Genomic DNA, 20,085 nt, shown 5'->3' with positions numbered 1-20,085 from the left:
ATATTGCAAAACTCCCATAATGGAAAACAGATTTTTTTCCCCCACACTTTCTATGTTTCTTTCCAAAAAGTGCTTGACCACTGAGCTTTCCTCTATTGCACTTTGGTTCAGACTCATTTCTGTTATAACTTCTCTGTCACCCATTCTCTTGGACTATACTTGTAAAAATAAGAAAAAAATACATACCAGCATAACTTTTCCATCCAAAACCAAGTGGCAAAACAATTAAAGGCAACCAGGACTCACAACAAAAAGCACTGTCCTCATGGAAATCTGATTTCCTCCGAGGTCTATGTACTCTAAAATAACCTCTTTCGTGCAGTCTAACTAACAACACAAACAGTAGCCAGCACCTGCTAAAGCCACTTGAACAATGTCATAGTCAGTGGGAATTTTACCATCTACAGTTGTCAATGTGTTGAATTACTTTTTCTAGTGACAGCTTTCCTACTCTGCATCTCCTCTGTGCCCTTAGCATCAGCTTCCTGAACAGAATCTGGTTGTTTACTTATATTGACAAGTCTTTCAAATTTACAACTTCCACCTCAGTTTGTAGGAATTCCCAAGCAATTAAAAATATTTAACAGATTCATAAAAATATGCAAACAAAATTGAAATACAAAACACAAACGTTACACCTTCCCTACAATGATGCCAGCCTCTCAAAGCTGACAAGCTGTTCTGGCTGTAATGGTACAAGGAAAGGCAGATGTTTAAAAAGAATTCCCTCTTTAATAGCAAAGCATCTTCACTGCTGAGTGATGCTTTTCTCACAGGCTCAGGTACAAGTACTCTTGATTTTCCAAAATATTGATTTAAAGACTGCAAGTTGTTTTTAATGGTTTTAGGTTAGATTTTCTGTATGTTCGCATTTTGTTTTCTTTTTTTTAACATATAAACAGCTTAATTCAAGTATTTATAAGCACAGCAATCTTCTTATTCATGGGTCTATATATTTGGTAGGGAATTGTTTGAGAAAGGGAGTGGGATGGGGAATCCCCCTTTCACTGAAACACACGTTGGGCTGCAGGCAGCCTGACAACTGAGGAGGAAGATTATGTCTCATTACATGCCATTCACTTGTATCTATTGGAGCTTTGAATACAGGAGACAGATCCATACTTCTTAAAACCAGCTGAAGTCCCAGTTCTGTACAGACTTAACAAATTTGCTTAAATATGTGGGAAAGATTCTAGGCCTACTTGGGTTGGTCAATCTGGAAGTGGTTAAAGACATCCTTCAGAGCTCTGAAGACAACTCTGGCTTCCTACATTTATTCTTTATAGATAATTCATCTGTCTAAGATGCTACTTGCATATATGCTATGAAGCATTTAGCAACAGATACATTAGTCCCACCGCCATAATGAACAAGTTATTACACTGTTGTTTTTTTCTTTCATTTTGGCGGTGCTTTTGTTGTTGTTCTATGGTTGTTTGGGCTTTTGTGTTTGGGGCTTTTTTGCTTGTTTGTTTTTATTTTAAGGATACATGGATTTGTTTTTCAAAGTGAAAAAATATTTCTTATTTGCCTTAATTACTTTCTTAGACACATCTACAACAGTTATTTTATAAGTAGGTGAACAACTTACCAAAAATAACACTGCTTTATTCAGTTTTTTCACTCAAACACTTTTCCTGCTACTTGTATTATATTTAAGCCCAACTATAAGCAGATTAAAGTCATACAGTCGGATATCTCTCCTTTTCCTGTGTGTTTATATAATGTTTCTACAAATACTTTCTGTTTATCAAGTATTCTTTTCTGTGGCTCTGGGGTTCTTTTTTCTCCTCCCTAAAATCCATAAAGTAAAAGCACCTTGCAGTGAAAGCAACTCTGCAATTACAAAGATTATTCTAAATGAGCTAAGTATAAAGGTATCAACAACTGCATTTATCTGCTTCTACCCAAAAAATGCTCTGATCTCTTTTTTCCATTGCTTGAGGTGCTTTGACAAACTAAAGTAAAATGGTTGAGACAAAAAAATTTCTACAATCACCATGTCTTTGAACAGCCTTTAAAAAAAGGTAAAGCAAAACAAGTCAAAGTAGTACAACCTGCAATGACTGGTGACACTTGAGTGGTCTGCCCTGTAACAGCTTTGCTATTGATTGGTTTTGCAAATATCAGCTTGGTGATCACCGGGCCAGAAGTTGGGGTGCGGGTCTTCTTCGCAATCTAAAAGATGGAGGAGAAAAGATCTAAAGCATTTTGGATCTAAGTTATTGTATTGTTAAGTACATTAAAAATAAAAAGGGCAATACTTGCATTCAGAAGAATAACTGCTTATCTCACATTTCATCTCCATTTCTCCCTATAGAAAGAGTTAGGATATCATCCATGACACTTCAGAACTCCAGCTACCAAAGTAGGACAGCAAATCCAAATCCGTTACAGCTTTTTCACAGGTATCTCTCTGGGCAAATACACCTCAACTTTAAGATGCTGAAATGATTTCTTACATGCTGTTGGTCTACATAAAAATATTAAAATTAAATGCACGACTTTCAGTATTTGAAGTTTTAAAGGAAGTCACTTCTTTCTGAGCCAACCAGGACAAAACTTGGCCTCCAGTGACTTAAATATGAAAACTACTCCTCTGAAACATCTCTTGGCCTATTTTGACATAGCAGCACACTTTTGTTTTCCAAATGGGGAAGCGACTTTCTGCAACAGTTCCCCAGAAGTACATGGCTCACGAGTCCCTGAAAGTTTTGGGTAGGCACTAGCCAAGAACAAATCAGTTGGGTACCTCTGGGTACAAGGGGTCTTTTTTTAACTTTTGTGATCCAGTCTCATGAAACACAGCTGGACTGAGAACATGCTACATGCAACTTGCTGACAGATCCCTTCAACCTAAAGTCTTAAAAGTCTTAAAGATGACTCTTCCCCCCTTTCCTCACTGAAAGAAGTTAACTACCTGTGCATTTATTCTAATAGTTTTTATACATAGGCACTCAGCTAGTGAATAGTTCAAATTAAAAGTTGTCTTTTTTCAAAGACTTTTAACCTGCTGACCACAGAGGCTGCCTACAGATGTAGACTTGCTGGGATCTTCCCTGAATCCACGTGACCACACTGGAAAGCGTTACTAAAGCAGGTACATCCTGCCTCTCCTTCACCGTACACCCCCAAGCACATCCTGTGGGCACCAGCCACCAACTCCAGCAATATCAGAGAGGCTCGACATTGGCATCTCATGTAGGGAGCTGCCTCTCAAAGGCACAACCACCTTCATCACTCAAGCAGCTAACTGGAGAACTCTCACTGACATGCAAAGATACAGGGACAGCAGCTACTTTTAACAGCCTGAGAAAGTTAGGAATGCTTAAACGAAGCAATTGAGTAGGCTGGATGTTATGGTTTCCTACACAAAACCCTATCTATAGAATTTGTTGACTGAAAACACCTTTTTTACAGCAAGTAACGCCAAGAGATTCAAAGTATTCAGCAGCACATAATGAATTCCTCAGCTGCTCCACAAAGAGCACAAGTGAAGCTGCTCCAGCTTCCAGAAGTAGACTCATGGCACAACCAGGGAAGCCAGAGCTCCCCCCTGCTATGGCACTGGAGCCCTCCAGCCTGCTATGGAAACCTCTGTGTGCCTGAGGCCTGAGCAGAGGGAAGCCTGCAATGAGCAGCTCTGACACCAGGCACAGGCAGAGAACACACCTCATTTAAAGGACACCATGTGCTGCTCCACAGCTACAGTCCCCGTGTTCCTCACAGCAAACATCCACCTCAGACCATAGATGCTGCTTCCAGGGCACATCAGCTGCTTTATAGGTGACATACAATTGCTGAGGCTTCAAATGAAACAGAAGAAATAAACCTGCTCATTCTGGAGATACATTAACTGCAACTTTGAAATGTGAGTTGTTTGAAGAAGGAAGCTTCATTCACAGCCTGGTTCATGAATTTAACTCAAAGTCATTTTAAAATTCAAAGGATTCAGTTCTCTAAGCATACACAGCTGATAGATGAGGAGGCATTTCATCAGTAATTTTTTTTTAATTTGAAGATATTTTAATTTCTGATAAATTTCACACATTTCATTTGCTTGATTTGAGGCTTCTATTATAGCTTAAATTAATCTTACCCTGCCATAAGGTATTATCACAACTCAACTGCTATTGCTTTTACCCTCTGAAGTGAGAGCAAAGTCTGGCTCAGAACATGATCAACATGAAGCAGGAACAGCCAGCTCTGTACAACAGCAGGTGTTTCCCAGTAACAGTCAATAAATGTGCTTAAATGACTTACATGAATACGTGTAACAAGAAGGATTTCAGAAAAAACCCTTAAAAATCACAAAACAATAGCTGGTAACACAAGTAGCCCTGCTTCTCTCACATTGAACTTGCAGTGTCTTCCTCAGATAAATTCCTCCTGCTTTTTGGGTGAACTATTTGTCTACAAAGAAAGTCTAATAAACGAGTGATTGCCCTGAGTGCTTAGGAAACATAGCAAGACTCAAACATGTTTGATTGTAGGTGAGGAACAGCACTCTTGCCCCCACCTGCTGCCAAGCAAGCCTTGCTGAGGCTTTGCCACTGAGCTGATAACCCCAGCCACCTGTGAGAAGCTTCTGGGCTCCAGTGGCAAATTCACTAACCATTTCAGTAGAGAGTGGAGAAGTCAAAGGAAATAATCAAGGTGACAGACTGCTGCTTCAATACTTCAGAACGGCAAGTTCTCTGGAGCCCTGTGCCATTGCCTGTACTAGTCACAAGGTGCTTAACATTATTCCCTTGCCTATGTAAACTAAGCATGGCCTCTCCAAGCTACTTTGAATTAAACTGCAAAAATATTTCCTGGGGGAACAAGCTCTTCTGTAAGAATATTATGATATTTAGAAGCATACACTAACCCCTTCTTTCCCCTAGAAAAGTGGAAATTTATCTGCAGGCAACTTGATTTAAGTGGTCAAATTATGTCTTCCTAAGCACTCTCCACTAAAGATGAACTAGCAAGGTAACTAAATGGCTGGACCCTGTTTTCCATTGTCAAACTGTGGTCTATTCATACAGAAAAAGGCACACCCATAACTCACATTTACTGCTGGACATCTGCATGATCAGCTACCAAAAAGGAGCAAACATACTATAAATCCACTTCTAGATGACCTCTTAGGAGCTTGTAGGCACTCTCTATGTCATTTATACTTGGCATAATATAAAAACTCAGGGATTTGAGAAATAGAAAAGGAGAACAGCATACTCCAGAGAAGATAAAGAAACTGAGCTAGAAATAGGAGTTTGAGGTTAGGGAGTGCACAAAGTCACTTTTCCACAACGAGATGAAGCCACAATGATGGCTTCAGCAGTTCCCTTGCCATGGCAGCAAAGATGCTACAGACACATTAATGTAACTGCTAAAACCAGAGCCAGTTACTACATCAAACCAAGTACAAGTTAGACCAGCTTAATGACAGCTATGGTGATGTGTTTGGGCATCTGGTTCAGAGTCACGTGCAAGGCTAAACTCCAGCTTAGTGCAATCAGACTCAAGTAGTGCACCAGCAGGCACATCACTGCTTTTGAGCCTCTGTGGAGGCAGGAGCTGCAGGCTGAAAGCGGATGCACTTGTCTGGTAGTTTTTTCCACACATGCCATGGCAGTAGTTTCAACTGAACAAGGGCAAGTTCCCAAGAGACAGTAATTAACCTCTGGATACAGATGAGGCCAAAGGTCCTGCACACTTTAAATCTCACAGACTCTAGAACTGCAATCAGAGGAGGAGCGAAATTCCAAGAAACACTTTGCTGAACTCTACCAATTATGCCTGAAGTGCTGAGATCTCAACTGCCACAATGAGATCACAGCATGGCCAGTTGAGTTTCTGTAAAGATATACAAAGCCCCTGTGACAGTGACAGTGTAACTAAATGCAGGATTTCATTTTCTAAACCAGGGACTCAAGGTGCAGGTTATCTTCCCTGTTATTATGGTAGAACAGACCATGAATGTCTCACTAGTCTCACTTAGGACTCTGACACATTAGTTTTTTCCTACTGGGAAAAGCACTGTCTGTGACGAGCCAATGTAATCATCTTCCCTGCAGTACTAATGTTGTCTTGCTTTCCATTTCTACTTCCCCCTCTCCTTATAGGAAAAAAGGAACGTCAGGTGCTACCAATTCAATCTCTTGTGCAAATGGAAGCAATGGTTTAATAAAAAGAGATCCCAACAAAACAAATTTACTCAAAGTGCAATTAACTAGATTTATAATTGGATGCAAGTCTATTTGTAAGAGCTTTTGTCAAGGAACCTGTAGAATTTCTAATGACAAATGGGAGAGGTCAATGGCCAAGTAACTCTATTTCAGTCACTGATAACACAAGGTCACCTCATACAAGAGAAACCACATCACAGCTAAGTCATTCTCCTCAGTTTCCTGCATCTGTCACTTGGCAGTAAATAACTGAAGCCAAGTACCAGGAACAGACCCACTCTTAAATGTTCCTGCGCTGAGTCAAGAGCAGAGACTTTTATGAAGGCTTTAGTGCCAACTGTTTATGTACCTTGATCATCAATTATAAGTCCCTTGAGAAAATTTATGTTTCAAACAGACATTATTAAACATCTTTCCACAGGTACAATGTAGCAATAAATAAAGAGAAAGCATAAATTGGTGCAGGAATCACCTACAGATTTATAAAAAAATCTTGAGAGTTGCTCACATTTGCTTGCCACAAAATACTAGTCAGGGAACATTTAGCAAATAAACACTTTAAACTCTTGTTTTTTATGTGCAGCTGATTATTTTTATTAGAATGCTTGGATTTTAATTTCTTACTTCATTTCAAGAGAAAAATAAATATTTTTCCATCATAACCTGCATTGAATTCTGCTTTTCCTTTACTTCAAGAGGTCTTATTTCTACCTCACTGTCAGCTAGAACAAAGTGACTCACATTTAGCTGAGCCACATGAAAATCAGACCATTTGGGTTATAATCCAAGTCTTTCCAACACATTTTCAGATCCAAGCAGATTATCTGTGGTTTCAAATATCTCAAGATCCATGCCAGAACCTGGGAATAAGACCCTGAAGTGTTCATCTTATGATAATGTCTAGCCCATCATAATCTACTAAAAAGCTTAACTAGATGTGAGGCAGACAAGATATTCCTTTCTGTTCTTGTTCAGATGAGTTTTTTCCAGAAAGTTTATTTAAACAAATTAAATGTGATAGGCAGAAGCTATTCTTTCATAAGAAATGTACACTTTGAATAAAGAACAATATATATATAGAGTTAATTCAGCCTTCCTGAAAGTATGTAGAATTTATTTTCATAAAATGAAAATACGAAAATTATCTTCAATTTACTGAATAGTTCACCTTCTCTGAGGCAAATCCTAAATTTCTAGACAGTAGCTAGAGGCAAACAGCATAAAATGGCAAACGCATCCACAGATGAAAGCATGGGCTAAGAGCAGCGTTGTATTTTTTAATACAAAGAATAAATGCAAAGGCTGAAAACAACAGTGTGTCAATCAGTGCAGGAAACAGACAACTGCAGCAACAAAACTGGTTTTAAGACTTTTCATTAGCATAACTCACTTTACCTGTACTGTTTTTACTTGCTGAGACTGCAAGACAGAGGGCTGGGCCGCAGTGTTTATCAGCTGACTCCCCTGCGTCAAAGCCGAGACACCAACAACAGGTTTCACTTCCGACCGACCTCCAATAACAACTTTGATTTGCTGGCCTTGTACCTTGGAGTCTCCGCCTTGGGCTTGGGACACAGCCTTCTGCGCCTGCGGGAGTTGGCTGTGGGGTAATGCTAAAACAATAGGTTGGCCAGACTTGCCCAAAGTTGTTACAATGAGCTTTTGTCCATCCGGTTTAATACTCTGATTGCCTATTTTAATATCGGTGGTCTTGTTCAGAATAATTTGATTGGCTGATATAGTGACAGGGGTCTGAGTACCAAGTTTATGGAGGCCACTGGGGAAGGTGGGCTTTGCAGCAGCGTTCACATCAGGTGCTGGGGTCGTGGTGTTCGCTGTCGCATCCCCTGCATGGCTGCTGGGAGCAGTGACTGACTCTGTGGTGACTGTGGCTGTGGTCGGAGCTGACGAGTCGCTGGTGGAGCTTATGGTCACTATTTCTTCCAGTTCTGTTTCCATGGGAATAGAGTCTCCCATCGGCGATGACACAATAACTGCCTCGATGCCGTCATCTTCCACCAGAGTTATGCCGGTGTCCATTATTTCCTCAGGGAGCAAGCTGTTGACTTCTGCTGAAACCACCTCCATTTTAGTAGCAGTGGCAGCGATGACCGGAGCAGGTACTGAAATATTTTAAAAAGTTATTGGCTTCCAGAAAACATACATTTTCAAAGCTTTAAAAATAATGTTACCAAAGAAGAAAATACGGTAGAATTTTTTCAGACAAAGCATTGTGCATGCACAGGAGGGATATTGTGGAAAGAAATTGTTATCAGAACACAACACATTAAGCTGAATTCACTCTCAGTAACAACTTAGATCAAACCTTTACAACATCATTCACTGAGGTCAAATCAAGGCACTGATTTGGTGTTGATTACCAGTCCATTCTTGACAACAGTACTCAAACAAGTTTCTCCCTGAAGACATGGACACAGACATTCAAACTTACTGAAGGATAAAGCAAGAGTGGATGATGTCTTTTCTCATATATGTCATCATTGATTAGCAGGTTAGCTTGCATCAAGAGACTTGGGATCCATAACAGATGTAACATTTTTGCCAAAGTTTCATTTTGGAAATCTCAGAAAAACAAACTGCTCTTTAGTGACAGGCTTTAACAACATCACAAGCTCTGTCAGCAGCCCACCCACCCCAGGACCAATCCAAAGCCCTGCACTTCCAAGATGAACAGATAATCCCTCCATGCTCACTATCAAAAGAGCAGCTCAGTAATTTTTTTTTCCTCAATACTCACCAGGAAACAGAATGCCCAAATTCATTACTAATTTGAAGAGCGTTCAAAACACAAAACAAAGAACATCCCATATGAAAGAAAACAGACTTTTTAAAGTTGACTGATAAGAGTGAAAAGAAAAACTGCAGTGAAATTCAAAGCCAGCAGAACTTACCACTTGAAAAACCTTAAAGACACTGATGGAAATGGTCACATCTACCATTCCCCTTAAAACTGTATCATTGTCAGAGTCTGAAAACAGATCAGCTTAATAGAGCATTTCCCCACTTGCTGACCCCACAAGCACACTGTGCACTGGATGGGCCATCGTACCACAGGTACATGCACACACTCCCAAGTACTCATTATAAGCTCAAGAGGACAAAATCCTTGCAAATTCTGTTTCTCACTTGCTAGGAAAAGCAAAGCTGAGATATTAATACTAATCCATAAGGAACTGTGCCAATAAAAACACTGATCAAATGTCAAGGTGACATTGTTTCCTCTGGAGTCATCATGCGTCCATTTTGTACACCAGCTACAGAATGGCTGCATTTTACCCACAAGGTAGAAGGACTGGGGGGAAAAACCTGCTATAATTACGTACTTTCCACGCTGAGATCCAGAGGCTGTGCCAGAGCAGTTCCTGATTGCGAAGGGTGCCACACTGATCCCCCCCACTGCAGAGCACAAGCCAGATCCAACTGCCATGACACTCAAGACGCCTGAGCTGTGAAAGAACCCGTTCAGATGACCGACAGTCAAACTCAGCTCACTTATTGGCAGGCATTTAAAGATACAAAGTTATCTGATGTCACTGCCAGAAATACCTCCTTTGGAAAGCGTTTGTCCCAAAGTAATGCCTGCCCAGCTTGCAATGATGCCAGCCCTGGTAACCAGCCCTAGACAAAACAGCTCACTCCTAAGGACAGTAGTAATAGTATCACATTGTTGCCTTAAAGTCAAATTGGTTTACTGCATATGAGATGACACAAAAACAGGAATAGTAAAGGCAGACTGCTTAAAGTAGACTGCTTCAGCATATATTAAGGCCACCAGCTCTTCTTCTGAGCTGTGTCACTTCACTGTCTCCTCAGCAACCTGCAAAAGCTTCTGTCTTAGATATCACAACTTCAAACTATTTTGGACACAAAAAAAACCCCAAGCCAAAAGCAAATCAAACCAGCATCATGGTCTATACTGGTAAGTACAAGGGGATTGGATAGAGAAGTTAAGACTTCTGGGTCAACCACAATCCAAATAGTGATTGCCACCAAGACTGAAAAGGAGAGAATCATCTAAATTAGACAGTGGAAAAAGCACCGTATTCAGTAATTATAAATAATTTTAAATAACTTGATTTTGGTTTGCATTTGTAGATGTTATTCCCTAGAAGAAAGGTTATTCTTAGTCTCTTTTAATAGTATGACCATAAAGTACTTACATATATTTAAGTACTTCTACAGTGCAACAGTTATTTGCATTCTTTATTATTGACATTTGGTTATGTTACAAAGCAGTAAATGGTTATTAAGTACCTGCATCTATTTGAAGGTATATTTGTATTAAATACGTAGAGTCAGAATTTTAAACAGCATTCTGATTCCAAACCAACCACTTGCAAAACAGAATGCAGAAGAAAAAGAAGTACATCATATCAAGCCTGGAATCAGAAGCTGACAAGAGAAAAACAAAGAAATATTACTCATGGTTACTGAATTAACATCTTATGGCAATCACGTTGGAAGATCTTGCAGTAATCAGGTCTCAATTTCACAGTTACCTTCCATTAATGTGTTCAGGCTTGTGTCACCAACAACAGCAAAAAAGAACCATACGCAACCTACTTTTTCTATTTCTTCATTGCATATTGGATATGACTGAAATAGATACAAGAAAGGCAACTATGAAAATGTTACCCTAGATACTATACCAGAGGCTGCTGTCATCAAAGGCAGCTCCAACATCCCTGCAGATTTTTACTTCTTGGTATTTAGCCAGGATTTCTCAACAGTTCAGCTGTTTATTTTTTACTAATGCTTTTATACTGTTCCCATTTTTCCAACTCCTCTACTAAAGCGATTACCAACAGTAAAAGCCTGCAACCTCTTTTAAGATTCTAACAGCTTAGGTCTTCAAGAAAGTGCAGAGAATTATTTTAACTATTTAAAACCCTTGAAAGCTTCCTTCACTTCAGCAGTTAAAGTTTGAGTACTTGATAACGCAAGAACTGTACCTACAACCCCTCAAAAAGATGCATCTTAGATCAAAATCTGAATGAAAGAAACGACCTAGACCAAGGAAGTGCACGAGTATATTATCAGACTGGGGAACTCTACAAAAATTATAGGATCAGATTACTAAACAGAAAACTTTGGCCTATGAAATACAACTAAATTAAAAGTTCAAGAAGAAATCCATGTAATGAAGATCTGTAAACATAGGTCAGCTCAGGGCACCCAACCAGCCAAACATATATAAAAAATTAGGGACTAAAGCACGTTGTCAGCAAAGCACAAGGTATTGCTAGAAGGAGAAGGGGAACAAGTTCTCAGGCTGAGTGAACCACCTGTGATCATCCTACTCACAGAACAGATTTCTATTCTTGATACTCACAAATGATAACATACATATCATGTTGTAAAGCGGATTTATAAAGAACTGGACAAAGAATGCCAGGATTGTTGGCAAACACACAGAACGGTATCTGGCAGGTACCTGTGAATGTTGATCTTTTTTCTCTTTTTGTCACTAGCTTGTCACTGCAGAACCTAAGAAATTCAGTTAAAAGTGTCTCAAGATTGATTTTACCAACACCTCTTGATAAAACACCCAAGCTGCCACACTAGAAATGAATATCAAAATAATAAATATCAAAGCACAGTGATCTGCAAACAAGTAAACAAAATGCAAGATACAACGACGCTGGTATTTTACAGTTACTGCACCTTATTAGATCCATAAGTGTCTCGATTCCACTAAGACAAGAAAAGATAACCCTTCCAGTTTGCAGCTACGACCAGTTCTAATACAGTGATATGTTACAAAACCATCAAGTATGTACTGCAAGTAAAACTGTTCATAAATTCAGATTACACAGAAATAAGACTGCTGAGACCAGCTCTACAGGAAGCCCTGGGAAGGTGCTGCATGTCAGCAAGGCCATCACAATGAAGCAGCAGATCATGGGCCTCGCCACCACCTGTGGCCGCTTCAGCAGACCCTTCCCATTCTCAGTGCACAGCACAGACCTGGTGGGGCTCAGCCATGGGAACACTCTGGAATAACTTGAACATATTAAAAACACTGACCAGACATGCCTGAAGGTCTGGCAACGGTAATTCTTTAAGTAAATTCTCAAGTGTCATTTTCACCAGAAAATAAGGAAATTGAATCAGTAACAGCTTTTGTACAAACACCTCAAAGTGCAAAACAAACCCGTATCATCCAAAACCAAAGGCTTCATAAAAGCATTTTGTCGAATGTAACTCCTAAAATAGCAGGGATTCCCTCCGGCTCAGTAAAACTGTTGCCACACGTTAAGCAAATGTTAATTGAAACTAAGTACCTTTGCCACATACAGCAGTATCTGTTAGTAATTCTGTGAAGTTGGCACAGACAGACACACTTCACTGTAGAGCTATTACGCACCAGCATGTGCAAGCATTTTCAACTTCCCAAGGTACGAACTGCAAAACCCCTTAAAGGGAAGTATGAAGAATAATAAGCAAGCCTGCCCTCAAGAAGGGAGAGAATGAGGCTGGAAACTTGGATCAGGTGAATGACAGAGAAGTAACAGTGGACAACCTAACAAGTGATTGTTCACTGTAAGTACAGTGGATTGTAAAGGAAAATGAACACAAACCGATGCAGTATCACCAAATAGTCAGTACAAAAGGTATATATATATATGTATATATATATATATAGCCAAACTTCGCGAACGAAGATTTGGGAAGGGCTCTCCCCACGTGGGGGTGGTGCCCTTTGAGCCTGCGCAGTGGAGGATTTTTAGGTGAGGCACAGCGTGCGCAGAACTGGCCCCACAAAAGGTGTAACATTTGGCATTTTCACTGTTGAGTCAAATGTGCCAACACCATCCCTCCTCTTTCCAATCAAGGTGGAACAGAGAACTGTTAGCAGGCTATGGCTTAGATTTGAGGATTTTAGAACCCAAAAATCTCACAATATTGGTATGGTTACATTCATAAATAAATTGGCATATTAAATAATAATTTATTTCAATCCTAAAGCTTTTCATTAGAAAAAAGGCAAGAGCAGGAGGAAGAAGGGGAAATACAGAATGGATCCTTGATGATTTAACTGAAGAAGCATGAGATGCTGTCAACAACATTCAATCAAAATTTAGGTGCTTACAGGCTTTTCAAATTTTTCAGCTTCTGCTTATCTGCCCTTTCCAAATAGCAACAGATACGCAAACTCCCGAAGGCTGCTGAGCTGGAAAAATCCGTTTTGCTCTTAATACTGAGAGATTAAGCAGTTTAAAATTACCAGGCCTCCCTCCTCTCTCCAAGACCTTTCTCCTGGGACAAAGACAGGCAGCAGACCTATCTGAAAAGGGTGTGCTTGGGTGTTGGACCTCCCACAGCAGGTGGTGAGAAGGCATTAGATGGTTTGTTCCAAGCACATTCTGCAGTGGACTTGCAGGCCACAGCCAAAGAGCCAAAAACTCCCCCATGGGTACACACTGAAGGGAGGGGGGCAGTAATGCAGAAGACAGGAAGTTTGCAATGGCAAGGTCCAGCAGGAAGAAGAGAATTCCTCAAAAGACAGCCGTGTCCTTGCCAAATTGCTTCACCGCTCCATGGACTGAAGAGGAAAAATCCATCACTCGAGGAAAGAGGCTGGAGAAAAGGCAGACCCACCTACTACCCTGTGTAACAACCAGAACTACAGAAAAGGCAGTAGTTAGGGGCAGACTCCTCTGAAACACACGAAGACACCCATTTTCCAACCTGACACACTTCCTGGAGGTGTCCTGTTCTTCAGGGGCTCATTGCAAGGATGTCATTAAGAGACTACCAGGCCTTGTAAAGTCAACTGACCACCACTCATTGCTGTTGTTTCATGAGGGAAAGTGATACAGCCAGGAGCAGCTTGAGGAGAACCAAGAAAGATTACAGAGCCCTGGGGCAGCAGTAAAGGGCTCTAAACTGCAGGTGATTTTCTGATGAATCTTTCTGGTCAAAGAGAAGGGCGTTGAAAGGGGCAGTCAAATCTAGCACTCATGGACTGGAAGAAAGCCAATGTTACTCTTCAAAAAAGAGAACCCAGGAAACTACAGGCCAGTCAATCCCACCTCAGCCCTTGGAAAGGTGATGGAACAGTTTATCCTGGCCATCATTTCTAAATGTGTAGAAGAAGGTTGCCAGGACTAGTGATCATAGATTCACCAAGGGGTAATCATGCTTGACCAATCTGGCAGCTTCCTCTGATGAAATGACTGGCTGGGTAGATGAGGGGAGAGCAGTGCATGCTGTCTATCTTGACCTCAGTTTTTCACACTGTCTGCCAAAATATCCACACAGGCAAGCTCAGCAAGTGTGGGTCAGATGAGTGGGCAGGCAGATTGAAAACTGGCTGAACAGCACAGCTCACAGAGTTGTGTTCAGCAGCACAGAGACTGGTTGGAGCCCTGTAGCTCACAGTGTTCCCCGGGCATCAGTACTGGGTCTGTCTTGTTCCACTTGCCAAATGACCCGGATGAAAGGACAGAGGGCACTCTCAGCAGGTCTGTTGATGATACAAAACTGGGAGGAGCAGCTGATACACAAGGAGGTTGTGCTGCCATTCAGTGAGACTTGGACAGGGTGGAGAGCCAGGCAGAGACAAACATGAAATTCAGCAAAGGCAAGTGCAGGGTTCTGCACCTGGGGAGGAACATTTAAATACAATCCAGTGGAAACACTGCACTGCAGTAGCAATTCATTCACTTACTCCTGTTCTTCTTCCTAATCTTCCAGTTCTTGGGATGGAGGGGGAAAAAAAGAAGCATGTTGCAATTATTCAACCATGAAACAGCTACTAAGCTCTCCAGGCTGCAACAATTGACCTATCTTACTACAAACTATTGACAAAGACGGGTAAAACACAGTAAGTGTTCCCCCCAAAAAACAACGCACAGAGGAAGAAAGATATGATGTTCTTTGCAGACATGCTGTAAAAAAGTATATTTTCCTAAAGTTTTCAAAATTCATGTCTTACTGTCTTAAAAACTGAAATGTTTTACTTGACTGCATCTTTTTCTTTCACCACAACAGCTGCTACAAATACACTTTAAGACTCAGCTGTCCTGTGACCTATAGCTGTTTTCTTCATGTCAAAATTATTTCTCACATACCAGGAATCACAGCATGCTACCACAGAAACTACACACACCAAGTACAAAGGCAATTCTTACAATGAAACTAACAAGGACCTTAGAGTATATAACGAAAACTCCCCATGAGTCAGAGACTTTCAAGCAAAAGGGAAGGTAGAGAGAAACAGAAAAAAAGCTACAACTCTGCTTTTGACAAAAGCAGCATCCAAATTGCAAATGGTTGAATTACATTATATGGACATAGGAGTGCACTGCTACCCAGAAAAGCAGCATTTCAAAACACTGAGATACCCAGCTCCAGATTTGACAACACCCTTTTCACCACAAGAAAACACCATGTTGCCCAAATGTACCACCTATTACAGAAGATTATAAAGGAAGGACATTCCAGCCATTGTGAGGTACTGAGCAACATAACTGAACAAAACCCAACAAAGCATCATGCACTTGCTCAGAATCATTAGTATCTAGAAAGCTAAACCACTTAAAAGGTCAAATTACTTTCCCATGCATGGCTCATAGCTGTTCCCTTGCTCTCACATGCTGGTTAAATGCCCATTAAGAAAAGGGCAAAACCATACCACGTTACTAATATTAGTCTGCATTTCAAGCCATGTCTGTGTTTCAAACTTGCAGAGATTATCTATCTATCTATCTATCTATCTATCTATCTATCTATCTATCTATCTATCTCATAATCATCAACTGACACTTTCAGCATTTGTTACTAGTAGTTCACAGCAAGTCGAAAGCTTAGACTTCCATGTCACCCTTAGTGCCCTTTAAGGGTCTAATCCTCACCAGTTCGAACTAAATTCCAGAGTGTGCTGAAGACCAAAGGCATTCCTATTGTGCAAATGCTGCCCCTTTATCTAACAATGCAACCTTCTGCAGAAGCAAAACAACATCAACACGTGTATGTTTCCAGGTAAGTGGAACGTCCAAGCTAAGAAAGCAGAGAGAGAATTAGGACAGCCACTTACATTCTGATTACCAACAAATCCATGCTTTCAGCCATGGAAGGAGGTGCAAAATTATCTGCACATACTCCTTTTCCCTTTATCATGTCACCTTACTATGGTCAGGTTAAAGTTTCAAACACTGCTCGTTTACCACACAATACTTAGAGCAACTTTCCAGGAAAGAACTGGCAATAACACTCACTGCAGTAGAAACACTTGAAAGCAGTTCAGTTTGCCTTTTGGAACTGGAAACAATGTTCTACTTTCAAGTAAAGCTTTAGACAAACTAAAAATAAAACGGAAACTAAAAATCAGATCATTTCCCTTCACCCTTCCTTTGGTTTGCATGCCAGTTTCAGTCATTTTCACAACAGGACAAAAGCTACAACACAGATCTGCACAGGTGTTACAACCACTAAGCATATTCTGAAGGTGTTTGCTCGCATGAACAATCCAAAATTTGGGTTTGTAGGTTTCAGGGCCTTTATATTTCATGAAGCATTTCCAACCCTGTGCAAACTTTGTGGTGAGATCAAAACAATAAAACCCAACAAAATACCTAAAAATTATTTCATTTTCTGTACTTAACTTTAAGAGGTCAATATTAAGGCATTGAGAATCTCAAGTGAAACTGAATTAACATGTCATGAACCTCCCTTGACAAAAAAAATACCCCAAAAGCTGAAATGTGAAGAGTACTTATCACTACACCCAAACACTACAGATTTCAGTCTTTGAAGTATAGCTTGAAATAATGGTCTTGCTTTCCAAATTTCAAACACCTCTTGAATGCAAGGCTACAGCATAATTCAGAGCACACAGTGGTATCACACCAAGAACACTCTTAAAAACAACAAGCATGAAAACTGCCACCAGGCTTGATATTGAGCTCCCCACAGACTTTTAGGAGGTGTTATCACATTGTGCACCTTTAAGATTAGGCTTGTTGCCAGCAATTTGAGCAAGAGCACATTTTAGCATGTATTTATGAGCAAGAGTTCATCGCACCAGAATTGTAACCTTGCAGTTTTACTGACACTTTGCCAGTGGGGAAGCACAATGATTATGCCGTGCATCACATCTACCCTACACCAGCACTGCCCAGCTGAAGATATGACACAGGAAGTTCATTCTAACTAAAACATGAAACCTACACACAGCACTGATTTCAGAGAGGTATTTAGTTTCAAATACGGCATCGAAATTTTTTGGGACAAAATGCCTTAATTCCTTATGTGTCTCATGCAATCACATGATTCTTTTCAAAGTCAGAAGAACACTGAGATGAAAATCAGGTAAAAATCATAAGACCATAAACTGCAATGCTTTCAAGGTAGTGATGTCAAGATTTGAACAGCAGTGAAAGCTGCTATGGCCACTGATGCTTTTTAAACTTACCCTTGAAACCAAAGTTGGCTCTTTTCATTTTTGAGTCCAGTGGAGCATTAAAAAAAAGCAAAAATAGCTCAAACAGTTATACTGCAGTGATTTGTGAGAAAACACGCTTCTAGCTGCAGATCTCATCAGCTCTGCCAGCTTTAAATACGACAACACTTCCCAAGTGCAGAATATATTTACTTGAAGAAGGGCTGAGCTGAAGACAAATAACTCACCTGCAGGCAAACTGTGACTTCATTCAGATGCCAAAAAACACTATTATCCTCTCCTTCCTACTTTAATTTCTAGATGAAGCACCTCTATGTTATATTTAGGAAAACTTATTTAAAAAACTAAGACTGTGTAATAACTAACTGACTTTTCTGGAATTAAATTCCAAATTAGGAATTTGAGTTAGGAGATCAATACAATAGGAGAAGAGGGAATTTCAGGGCAACCTTCGTCTGCTCCAGAACCACGTGGGTCACTTCAAATGCTTCTCAGACATGTGAAGTCTCATGTGATGTAAAATGTTGAAGAGCTTCTGAAACACAAACTGGAAGGTTTCATTAGGTGTGGGTAAGAAAACCAACAGTTTTGGATAAACAGTTCAAAAACCCCCAAAAATTTACAGAAAGGACTCGCCATAGAGAAGTGTTTCAGGAATTAGGACCACAAGTATCTGTCATAACCTTTGCTTTCAATATGCTGAAAGTGACACAGTGAGATACTTACACTGTATCTTACTCTATCTCAAGATATGTTTTATTCCAGACAGCATTCCAAGGCCACCTAGAAAGAATTCTTTGCATGCACAGTTAATGCTGCTCAATATATCCCTTTCTGTCACTACAGGACAACGTTCCAAATCTGACTTTTATGGCAAACAGTCTCAACCACCAGTTGGACAAGTCACCACTACCCTGTCTCATTTGATACAGATCCAGAACATTAATTCTGACAATGAGAACAAGTGAAGAAACAATTATATACAAAGCCTTAACTGTATTTTCCCATGGAAAAAAGTTGTTTGGCTTTTTTTTTATGTAGCAAGATCTCTCTCACAGCTTCCCTCTTTACTACTTCTAAGACAACTCTGTACACACAAAAGCTTTACCAGCTGTCAGTTTATAATTTGGAGGACTGGAGATGAACAGCATTATCTATGACGGGACCCTGAAGCTGACCTGGAGCTTGGCAGGTTTGCTGTGACTCAGCTGCCCTATTTCATCACTACAGAGAGTTAAAAACACCACATAACCACAAAGAGCTCGACACACCTGAACCAGAGTGTGTCACAGCACCTCCCTAAGTTCCTCCAGAATCCAGCTCAGGATATACACCCAAGCAGCTCTTTGTCAAGTCTGTCAAAACCAACAGAGCAGCAGCAACACAACTGGTAAGTGACTGTGGTATCTTTGTGCAAAATACATCTGCATTGTTGAGGATAGTTCAGGCTCTTATGATCTGGACAACCAGGACCTTATATTGCAGCAATAAACAAACAGCAGAAGCAAATGAAACAACTCATGATACCAATGTCCTTAAGGATTTCTTTCAAGAATCCAGGCTATCCAACTTGTCAAATCCTTTTATTCAACCTATTTCTTTTTGCTGAAATTATGCCCAAACTCACCATCCTGTTCAACAGAAAGAATGAGCTCTAATTTTTCTCAGTCATTTCAGCAGCAGCAGCAGCAAAAATTAAAAAGTAGCCTCCCTCCTGCCTGTTTTCTGTTTGCCCCCTGGTAGAATCCACAGCTCATATACATTTTCTCCCACAGGAAAACAGAACTAACAAACTTTGCTAATATGATTGTAGGTGCACAATTACTACAGCCTTGTAGGTCACTCCAATGTGGCCAATTCCCAGCACTGCCATCACAACTGATCTTTGCAAATGGACAATCACCCTCTCTTCATTTAATGTTCCAGACATTAACCCAGTAAACAGACAAAGCTTATTTTAAGAAAAAACTGAATGCACCACATAAAAACACAAGGCTTGTCATCCCCAGCGACTATTGAGTGCTTGTTGGCCCAAGTGATTTTGAACACCTACCTATGCAAAGCAGAAACAAGCTACAAATAAGCACATGAAGGTTACTTGTTTGCCTTGTGTTGATTTCAAATGGAAACAAACTAAACCTTAGGGAAACAAACATTTCCATACCAGTTTGTTGTGCTCTCCCATCCATTTTGCCAAATATAAACAAGCAGGCATCAACTATTCCAGGCAACTGAAATTCAAAGAACAGTGGCACAAAAAGATACAAAATGCAGTTATTAAGAAACTCTTGACACTGGACATGTTTTCATTCATTTGTCAGAAAACTCTCTACAGAAGCACATGTATACCCAAGACTCAGACTGACTTCTGGCATGTTATCAAATGAAAAAGCACAACTACACGTGGGTGATCTTCGTGTATTCCAGTTCTCTTAATTAATTGCCATTTTTCAATTTTGTTATTTCAATAATGGGTAAAATAGT

At 40.2% G+C, this 20,085-nt stretch overlaps 1 protein-coding gene across 4 annotated transcripts in view; it reads right to left on the bottom strand.

The window, feature by feature from the left end:
* Nucleotides 1-20,085, bottom strand: part of LIN54 (lin-54 DREAM MuvB core complex component) — a 41,729-nt gene that overhangs the window by 16,221 nt on the left and 5,423 nt on the right. For 2 of the 4 annotated variants that reach the window (XM_071555775.1, XM_071555774.1), the window contains exons 2-3: nucleotides 7,569-8,296; nucleotides 2,058-2,178 (exon numbers count right to left, since the gene is read on the bottom strand). In XM_071555775.1, coding sequence (XP_071411876.1) covers nucleotides 2,058-2,178; nucleotides 7,569-8,261 — 814 coding nt within the window. In that variant the 5' untranslated portion in view covers nucleotides 8,262-8,296. Of the gene's footprint in view, nucleotides 1-2,057; nucleotides 2,179-7,568; nucleotides 8,297-17,613; nucleotides 17,633-20,085 lie in introns of those variants that run through there. The other 2 variants (XM_071555773.1, XM_071555776.1) reach the window with 2 other exon arrangements.

This window comes from Pithys albifrons, chromosome 5, assembly GCF_047495875.1.
Source record: "Pithys albifrons albifrons isolate INPA30051 chromosome 5, PitAlb_v1, whole genome shotgun sequence".
In the NCBI taxonomy this organism is placed as follows: Eukaryota; Metazoa; Chordata; class Aves; order Passeriformes; family Thamnophilidae; genus Pithys; species Pithys albifrons.
This window is presented reverse-complemented; position numbering and strand designations above follow the sequence as displayed.